The sequence below is a fragment of the Pterocles gutturalis genome, unplaced genomic scaffold (assembly GCF_000699245.1).
Source record: "Pterocles gutturalis isolate BGI_N339 unplaced genomic scaffold, ASM69924v1 scaffold3985, whole genome shotgun sequence".
NCBI classification, from domain to species: domain Eukaryota; kingdom Metazoa; phylum Chordata; class Aves; order Pterocliformes; family Pteroclidae; genus Pterocles; species Pterocles gutturalis.
In genome coordinates, this window is record NW_010143172.1 from 28,915 (window position 1) to 38,626 (window position 9,712).

General features: G+C 51.1%; 1 protein-coding gene across 1 annotated transcript; it reads right to left on the minus strand.

The window, feature by feature from the left end:
* Positions 1-3,429: 3,429 nt before the first annotated feature.
* On the minus strand, positions 3,430-8,845 carry LOC104469887. The gene is made up of 8 exons (XM_010084617.1): positions 8,803-8,845; positions 7,560-7,889; positions 6,948-7,250; positions 6,005-6,334; positions 5,479-5,554; positions 4,551-4,666; positions 4,089-4,138; positions 3,430-3,636 (listed from the first exon to the last, which is right to left on the minus strand). The coding sequence occupies exons 1-8, from the start codon at positions 8,843-8,845 to the stop codon at positions 3,430-3,432; spliced, it is 1,455 nt and encodes a 484-aa protein (XP_010082919.1).
* Between the last annotated feature and the right edge of the window lie 867 nt (positions 8,846-9,712).

The window sequence follows — 9,712 nt, forward strand, 5'->3', positions numbered from 1 at the left end:
GGAATGAGCACAGGAACTTGGCATCTTTTTCATCCTGCATGTTGAGCAATTCTCCAGGGATGGGCATTTCTTTTGTGGGCTGAAAATTCAGGCATCAGCATCGCCCACTCATAGCCACCTACTCACAGCCACCACTCAGTCTAGACAGCCTGAAAGAGAGCATCACGTGGTGGCCTGAAACCCTGGTACCGGGAGTCCCTCCGGGCTCAGCAACGGTGCCTGTCCCCCAGAGCAGGCTTGACACGCGAGCTTTGCATGGGGTGGATTTTTGGAAAGCTGAAAGGGCGGCTCTCATTGAGACTCTGCAGGGAGCTCAGTCATGGGGATGAAAGGAGGGCAAGGGCATCATCTTGTTGGTTATTTTCAGGAGAAAGATTTAGGAGAGCCTATGCATGCAGCATTCCCATTTGCCATATAACTGAAGACAGGAAGACAAGAACACTGCGCTGGGGGGAGCTGTGAGGTGCTTTAGATGAGCAAACCAGACATCCTTATTTTGTATCTAGCAGAAAGGACATCGAGGGATGGGGCATTGGTTCCCAGCCCATCGGTGCCGTACTGCTGCAGGAGTTCAGGACTGCAGTTAAGGGAGCCTCCTCTAGCATTAGCAAACTGGTATGATGTGCACAAATTACTATTTTTTCTTTTTTGAATTTATTTACTTGGAGATCTTCCATTCAAGTACCAACAGACCCTGGCTTCTTGTGTGCTTACCTGCTTCTTAGCAGGCAGACAAACCTGCAGGTCTGTCCATTCATAAATGTTTCGTCTTTTTCTTTCCTCTAAATTAGTGTTTAAGAAAATGGTACCTTACAGTACCCAGAAATTCCCTGTGAGGCTTACTGATTGCAGGTTTTGTTCATTCTTGCTCCAGTGAGCACAAATCTGGATTCTCTTTGATCAGAAGCAACTGTCTCCCTGAAAACATCTCTCTTCCACTCAATTGTTTTCTACTCCAGCTCTTCCACTGTTTGACCCAGTATAACCGACTGCATGAATAGCAAACAGCTAGGGGGGAATCTTGGGCTGAGCGAACCATTTCCAGAACCATTTTCTTTTGCTTTCTGTCATTTCAAGTTAAGCATGTCAACTCTGAAAATCTCAACAAATAGATCAACTGCAGCCGTAGCATCCTATGGGATGTGACTGGCTTGTGAACAGAGAGTGGCTCAGGACCCTTTAATTTGCCACCTGCCTGCAGAGCTTGGTGCAGCCAAATAATGTCTCTGTGTTTCAGGTCTTTTGGAGAAATTGAGCTTGAGCCCCAGCAAACTCATTTCATATTGCTCACCACATGACTGCTAAATAAAGGCAGCGAATGTGTGATTTGGAGTATTTCCAGCAGAGAGAGGGAAGTCATGGTATCACTTTCCAAGGCCCTGGTGAACTCTCCCATGAAACTGCATGTGCATTTCTGGTCTTCTGTGACTTTAGAAGAAGCCATAAAAGCTTGCTTTCTATGGTGTAGCAAAAAAAAAAAAAAAAAAAAAGAAAAAGAAAAGAAAAAAAGAAAAAAAAAAGTGCTGGAAGCAGGCATGCTGGTTTGTATCGGTCTTCCAAAGGACTTACAAGAACCAGCTGTGCTGCTGAACAGGCTGGGAAGAGCTGTTTAAAGCACAGCACAGTGCTGCAAAAGAACTGAGCTACATCTGAGACGGGCTGGATCCTGATTCCAGGAGAGATACAAAGATGCCTTGTAACAAGGAAGGCAAGAGACCAAGTGCATTGGAAAAGCATGTTTGATGGTTCATTGTGTGATTTTTCAGGATAACAGGGTTGGATGAGGTCCCAGCCACTCTAGTGTTCCCGTGGCAGCTCTTAGAAATTGCCAACCTGCATCAGAGCTGCGCTGAGATCCATAAATACACTGGGTCTGACTCACGTGGACATCTCCATCGGTAAATAGTCCACTCTTAGTTACCATCGTGTCCCTTCTGTTATATCATCTGATGTTGACACCAGCCCCCTTATGTCCACAGTTCCTCTCTTGTCTGTGTCACACTTCCTGCAGCTTCTCGCACACCCTGCCACTTTCTTGCTCTGCCTGCAGACACCTCCCTTGTCTCTGTCTCAGGGCTCATCCTTGCAGCTGGCACAGCAAGGCAAATTCTGTTCCAAAACAACCCAGTGCCCTGTCCACTCTTCTAGTGCAGTATTGTTCCCATCCCTCCTTTCTCCAGAAATACTCCTTTTTCGTTCTCCCTGCCTGTCTTGGTTGCACGCTGCCTTGCTTTAAGCAGCCAGCCTGGATGTTCTGGGGAGCAGAGGGTGGCAGGCAGCAGGCCAGCCAGAAGCTGCTGGATGCAGTGAGAGCCTCTGCTGAGGAGGTGCTGAGAGGACGGGGCATGCTGCACAAGACGCGTGTGGGAAGCCAAGCCTGTACCTTCAGCTTTCAGCTGCTGCTTCATTCTGTGCTCGATGTACAGGCCTCCAAGACTGTGCCTGGGGATGACCCTGACAGCAACCTCAGCCCTCAAGCTTGGAAATCATTGAGTTGTCCCAAAGGTACGGTGTTGGAGGCTCTCAGTAGGGTCAGCCACACTGAATCCATCCCACAACCCTCTGCACTCTGTAAAGGGACACCTGGACCTGCACCCAGAACTGACATCACCTTGGTTCCCTGCTACCCTGCATGCTCTATTTCTTGATCTAAAGCTAAACTTTTAGTTTTAGTTTGAAAGCCTCCCACCATCTTACTTCTTACCTAAGCAAACTGATAAATTCAGGTTATAGGGGAATTTGCATTAACTCTCAAAAAGTGCATGTATTGCCTCTGTGCATCATGGTCATTTGGTAGCTACAAGACCTTCTGGTGCTCAGATCCATACAGCGCAATCCTCAGTTTGCAAAGTTTGCAATGCAGAGTATCATCGTGTTGCCACCCTCAAGCTATTTGCTTTCCGGCAGATGTTGGTTCTGCTTATTCCTGTCATCCAGCATTCAGATCCCCCACCCATTACATGGCAAATGAACCGGTCACAGCAAGGTTAGAGTTTTATCTCTTACAGCACCGGAATGAGTTTGCTTGGCTATAGTAGCTGAACCCTGAGGAGTGGGATGGAGTTTCTACCGGTGAACACCGTTGAAATACCAAACCCATCCACGTCCAGACAAATATTGCTCTTTTTGGAAAGGTCAGTCCTCCACACCTGCCCATCCAAAAGAGTTTTAATGGCTTGAAGAAAGCAGATGTTCAAGGGATCCTGGGAATACCCAGCACCTCTGTCTGACCCAGGGGAATCTGCACACTTGTGGCAAAATTCTCTACTGGCCTCTAATGGGAGGGGAGGTCTTAAAATGTATAGGCAACATATGGCAGCAAAAACTCAGCTCTTTCCCAGTATCCATCCACACATCTTCTACTCCCCATTCCCGCTTTGTATGCCAGTTCTTTTCTCCCATCTCTGGATTGTTTTGGGATTCTGTGCCTCATCCTTTGTCATTCGCTGGTAACTGCTTGAGTGCAATGATGGCGTATTCCACACTCTCATCTTCGGGCTTCCTGTGGGTCTGACTTGGTTCAACATTGCAGTAGAGGGGATCCTCAAGGCTGAGTTGGGATTTAAAGTTCAGGGTGACGTATTTTAGGTCTTCACTGTCATCCTTGGGACTTTCCATTCTTTCAGCACTGTCAAGCTGTGAAAAGAAAAGGAAAACATTTGTTAGCATGATGCAGTGCCACTACCACAGCTGTTTTCAGAAGAGCAAGATTTTCCCACGAGACAAGGAGAAGCCATGTAAAAAGCATACCTTCGGTCATGACAGAGGTGGAAGAAGAGAAAACTCTTTCCTCCATCACCTCTCTTTGATACAGGTTACACCCTCATTGTGTAACCTTGGTTTCTAGTCTTGGAGTAATTTCACAGAGATTACTAGAATTTGGTTCACTGTGGTTTTTTCCTACTGGAGTTTCCTTACATTACATTCTCCACCTGGGAACGTTCCTCTCTGGTGCCATTAGATACCATTTCCCCTCCCGCTCACAACCAAAAATGAGCACCAGGGTCCTCATCAGATGGGTCAGGCAGCTCCTCACGGACTATTGGGAAGGGATTCAGGTACCATATGGGAAATCTTGTTTTCCTTACCTGTGCTATGTCCTCTGGTTTCTCATAGATGTCCTCTGCTTCTCTGGTACCTTTGGAATGAGCCAAAATCGGAGGGTTTAGAAGTAGAGAAGTCCATTAAATGCCTGGGCATTGCCTATGCTTCAGGAGTTTTGGGGAGGGCTGTGAGATTGCTCCATGATAGAAGCAATGGGTGTGCCAGTGGGACCCATCTGCCCTGAATCTGGTGAACAGATTGCTCTCACTTCTCCTCTAACATGTTAGGAGCTGTCCTGTGCAGAATCTGGAGGAACATGGGTTTGACTTATTGTGAGAGGAGGTCACAGCAAGGAGCCTGCCTTGAGCCTTCCAGGCTGCACCTGCCTTATCTTCTCCAGGGCACTGCGAGCTGGGAATAAGCTCCCCTGGAGTGGAAGAGTGATGGCCAGAGGAGGCCCTGTTTGGTACAGACTAGAACATGAGACATCACCAGTCTCCACGTACCTCTTCTCTTCAGCTGCTTGTGCCGCCTGACGCAGAGTATTATCAGGCTGATGAGTGCCAGGATGAACAGGACGCTCAGGACCCCCAAGAGCAGGATGAAGGTCTTTACATTTGAGCTGAAGCCAGGAGAGCAAAGGAGTTACCAGTGTTAGATGGTAGCACAGCATGATGCTGGTGCAGTCCATTACCAACCAATGACCAAAAGCAGGGACAGGAATAGCTTTCATGCACTAGCTTTTGTGCACTTGGAAGGAGGGTCTGGTTCTCCTACAGCAAATGCTACTTTGATTTTTCTACCTGTCTGTGCCTTCTGAGCTTTTCCTAAACTACTCGCTGGGCTTTACAAACAAGTCACTGTTCCACGTTCAGAGCACAATCCCAGACTCCCTGGAGCAGGGACTGCCTTTTCCTCCTGTGTTTTGCTGCAGCTGCTGCACTGCATCTGATATATGATTGTACTCTTAGGTGATGCTCTAGTGTTGATGACAGCAGATGTCCAAAGGGGAAGAAAATCCTTTACATTTAACAGCCTGGCAAATAGATAAAATAGCAGCCAAGGACTATTTCATTGATAAATATTCGTGGACAGGAGTGAGTGAAGTCGGGACAGAAAGGCTTAGGGGCAGAACCTGGGGGTTTCTATCCCTGCAAAGACCACAGCCAAAAGAGAGTAGGTAGGCATCTACATTCCAGAAAGCTGTGACTTGATTTTATCAATCTGCTTCTTCCTTTGTAATTACACTCTGGGCAGGAGCTGGAAGAGCAGAGGCAAGGAGAGGTAAGAACGCCTGTCATATCGAATTCCTCTGTAACCTGGAGTCTTCAGAATGCCCAGGGACTGCCTACCCCAGGAAGCCAGGGGAAACAATACGACACATTAATACCTTGTGTCTGTGGTTCAAGCTCAGAGACCTTCTTTGGGCCTTACCTCGATGCTGGGGTGTTGCCAGACGGGGTTGCTGGACTTGTGCCTGGAGTACCTGACACAGCTGTTTCAGCGGATGCTGCGATCACAAATATAAAGAGAAGAATGAGCACCACTGGGCTGCTTTGCATTTACCAGCTAAAATATGGCTCTAAAGGTTGTCCCCTTGGCAACTAAACGTGGAAGTCTTAGTAGTCTTTGAAAGCCAAGGGATGAGTTGCTCTAAAGGGGCAAAATTGGTATCATGAGAACGAGGGACAGAAGCACCTCTGTGAAAATGACTGAAGCTGCTCTCGGGTAAAAGAGAAGCAACACAGCACATGTGTGTGTTCCAGTTCTGATCCCTGCTGCTATTCCGCAGCATGGTTGGGGTGCGAAGGTGCCGTGATGCAGGGTTTGGGCAGGGAAACGCATCCAGATGTAATGTGGGAGGTGGTGTGAGCTGGGCAGTGCAGAGGCTCGGTGGGAGAGTAGGAAAGTGAGCCTGGAACCTACAACCAACCACGTTTCCCTGCAGGTCAGTACTCACCCTCGGAAACATTGAGCGTAACCTCCACTATTCGGAAAAGATGAGTGTGTTCATAAAGCGCACACCAGTACACGCCGGAGTCCTCTGCCTGCAGCTTCTCCATGGTGATGGTGACAATCCCCTGCTGCGTGTCGTCCTGGATTGTCACTCTGCTTTGCTCATTTTTTCTGCGGTTCCCTGAAGGCTTCCACATCGTGTTGGCCAGCATGGTACACGCTTTCCTGCTTCCCTCTTTGCACCATGCTTTGCTCACAGCCCCATAGTCTAGGGTGCTGTATGGACACTGGACAGAGACGTTGCCTGACTCCTTGGCTGTGTATTGCTGGGTCCCTGGAAAACACCCGGCATGTTTGGTGAGACCCCAAAACATGCCCAATGGCACCCCTTCCCCATCACTGGAACACAAGCTGTGGGCTGAGTGCTCCCTGGACGTCCTTTTGCCTCCAGACATGAGGAGCAGAAGGGGATTGGAGCCAGATTCCTTTTGCGGAGGTGAGTCACAAATTGCGTGGGTCCTGTCCCCTTCTGCTGGTTCCCCCGGGGAATGCATGATCACAGGTGCTCAGCCCATGGGTTCTGGGAGGCTGGGACCAGGGAGGGGTGGCAGTTCTGGGGGCAGAGCAAGAGCAACGCATTACAGCGGAGGAGGTTCCAGCAGTGCCCAGCATGGGCAAGCTGGGTGCTGAGCAGGGCAAGCTGGGTGCTGAGCAGGGCAAGCTGCTCCCGGCCCCTGGATCCTGTGGGAAGCAGTTAAGAGTGGCCTCATATGTAGAGCTCAGGTGCCTGTTGGGCAGCCACCATGGTGTCTGCCAGAGGGACAGACAGGGAGATGGGTGTCAGCTGTGCCCTGGCACGTGGTGTGGTGGAGGACGGGAGGGAAAACGAGCAGGGGAGGTGGGGCTGAAATCTGCCAACAGCCACACCGCTGCCAGTGGGTACTCACTCTTGGACACAGAGAGCCTGACCTCCATTATCCGGGTGGGACGATAGCCGCTGTAGAGTGCACACCAGTACACGCCAGCGTCCTGGGCTTGCAGCTTCTGCACAGTGACGGTGACGGTCCTCTGCTGGGTGTCACGCTGGATCGATGTTCTGCCTTCCAGAGCTTTGCTGTTATGCGATGTTGAGGTGGTATCTGTCCTCGCCACGATATTACACAAAGTCTCACTTCTTCGACACCAGACGTTTGTCCCTGGGCTGTACGGGCACTGCACAGAGAGACTGTCCAACTCCCACTTGTGCAGCTCTGCAAAACAGCAAACATGCTCACTGACCTGCAACCGGGCACACGGGCACCCGGGGGGCAACTCCCTTGTGGATGGACAGTCAGGGACGTGTGAGGTGGGGTAGGATGAGAGGGAGCTGAGAGCCCTTGGAGCCAGCTGGGTCTGTGGGAATCCTTCACACCGGGCATGTGTGTGAGCGGAGAAGGCAGTGGGTGCTGCTGGGGAGGGTGGGAGCTGCTCAGCATGTGGGAGAGGGTGGACAGAGCAGGGGAAGCAATGATGTTGCTTTCTGCCAAGACTTGAGTTTGTATGGAGAAAAAGGTACTCACCCTTGAAAACATTCAGTGAGATTGTCCTTAGTGTAATATACCAGTCACCGGAACGGTAAGCACAGGAGTATGTGCCTGAGTCCTCTGCCTGGAGGTCAGTCATGGTGATGTACACTGTCCGATGCGTGTAGTTGTCCTGTATTGTAACTTTCCCCTTTGTGGTGTGGGTTTTGTGTGGGTTGCTTTCCACAAAGACCTTATATAGTCCATCTCTTACATGGTACCAGACCTTCTGCCCGTAGTAGTCAGTCTCTGGTGTGTAAGGACACTGGATATACAGAGTGCTTCCTTCTGACCGGCTCTCCTCTTGAGGTGTTTGGGCTTGGAGACCTGTAAATATCAGATGTGGTGAGGGAGAGGGGAGCTGCTGCAGGGCTGCCCACAGCCTCCTGATGGACACGGGCAAACTCTGCCTCTGACCTTCCTCCGTGAGCACTTGTGGCTGGAGGAACTCTGAAAACTGAGATCCATTTCTCCCGTTCAATTCACCTGCTTGGAAATGGGAGGGCTGATTTGTGGTGGGAAGTGTTGAGATTTGAGCTGGGACCACAACTGGGATTTAAAACCCAGTATCTTTGATTTAAAACCCACAGACACGCAAGTGCTGGAGGTGTTGGACCTTCAAGCCTGAACGGAGCCATACATGATGCAGATTCCGGAGCCGCCCCAGCATCCCAGCCCGGTTGTCACTGCCCCTTGCCGCAGGCAAAATGAGACCAACCCCTCCCCACGCAGGGGATGGCAGTGGTGGGGCTCAGCAGCTCTTAGGACCTGGGTGTGTACATCTGTACAGGATGTGGTGAAAGGGCAGAAGGAAGGAGCAGGGGCACCGTGTGCCCTGGGGATGAAATGCTCAACCCATGGTGGGACCTGAGCTTGCCCCCAGCAGCCTGCAGCTCCTCCATGCCGCATCCTCCGAGGATGTGAGTCTATGCTGGGTGCAGGGCTGTCCCAGCACCCCCACAGGGGGCAGTCCCTGCTCTGAAGGGTTTATTCGTTGGCCCTGAATGATCCTACTGAAGAGCTGGTGGAAAGATAGCGATTGCTGGGGGTAAAGGGAGAGGGTGGGGGAGAGAGGTGAGACCCATCTGGGGTCAGCTCTGCCTGGAGAGTTGCCCAGCTCAGAGTCCGTGTCAGGATTCCCCACCAAGGTGGAGCTCCCAAGGCAGGCGGCGGTGGGGAAGGGTGTCCCATTCCCCCTGGGTGCGTGGGAAGCCTGAGGCATGCCCAGCCCTTCTCTTACCTGGGAAGCAGAGCAGCAGCAGGAGGAGGGCTCTCAGCTCCATGGCCGTCCTCAAGCCCAGGGAAGGGGCATCGCTGGAGGCTGCCCAACCTGCCCCATCCAAAAGTGTCTGCCTTGCGAGCCTTCCTGCATCACAGTGACGCTCCTGGAGGAAGTGCTGAGGTCTTGCTTGCCCACGGAAATCCTTCACCACATTTTGCAACAAGGCTGATATTAAGATAATTTCAGGGTGCATTTGGGGAAGCGGCTGAGGGCAGAGCTCAGCTCGTCCTGATAGCAAAAGCCCTTTGCTGCTCTCGCCTGGCCATCATCACGCTCTGCCCTCACACCAGTGGCAGCGGGGCACTCCTTTGGCTGTCCCGAGCTGTGGGACATGGAGCAGGTCCTTCGCCAGGCTCCCAGGATGCCCTCAGCCCAGGCCCTCGCTGGAACATCTCCTCAAAGCCAGGGTAGCAACGAGTCCAGGGCTGTGTCTGCACGGACCCTCCCGGGGGCTGTGCCAGCTGGGATCCCCCATGTCCCCCACCCCGGCCAGTCCTGTTGTGCCCTGTCGAGCACAGAGCCCTTGGGGTGCCAATATTGTAATCCAATTCACGGGCATTTTAACTACAGGAGGGTTGAATTGAACTGGGATGCTGAATAAAAAAATAAATATCCAAAATATTCTGTCCTTCTGAAGGAATTTTAGAATAATATAATCATGTCTCCAAACAAAGCAATGCTTTTTGTAACAGAAACATCCAGAGCCTTTGCTCTGAATTCATCAGCTGACTCGGTGATCAGAGGTATCCTATGGGATAAAGTCTTCACAGGTGAAATCCAGACCCTGGTTTCAGCTGTGTCCCAGCAGAGGCTGGCTGCAGCTGGGACCTCCGTCCTGTGTACCTCACACACCGCCTGCTCCCTCTGC

Excerpts from the sequence above, each read along its gene's own strand:
- LOC104469887 (XM_010084617.1), bottom strand. The coding sequence starts at position 8,845 with ATGGAGCTGAGAGCCCTCCTCCTGCTGCTGCTCTGCTTCCCAG. Across the intron at positions 4,139-4,550 it reads CAAGCAGCTGAAGAGAAGAG|GTACCAGAGAAGCAGAGGAC; the intron begins GTACGTGGAGAC and ends CTCATTCCAAAG. Across the intron at positions 3,637-4,088 it reads AACCAGAGGACATAGCACAG|CTTGACAGTGCTGAAAGAAT; the intron begins GTAAGGAAAACA and ends TTCTTTTCACAG.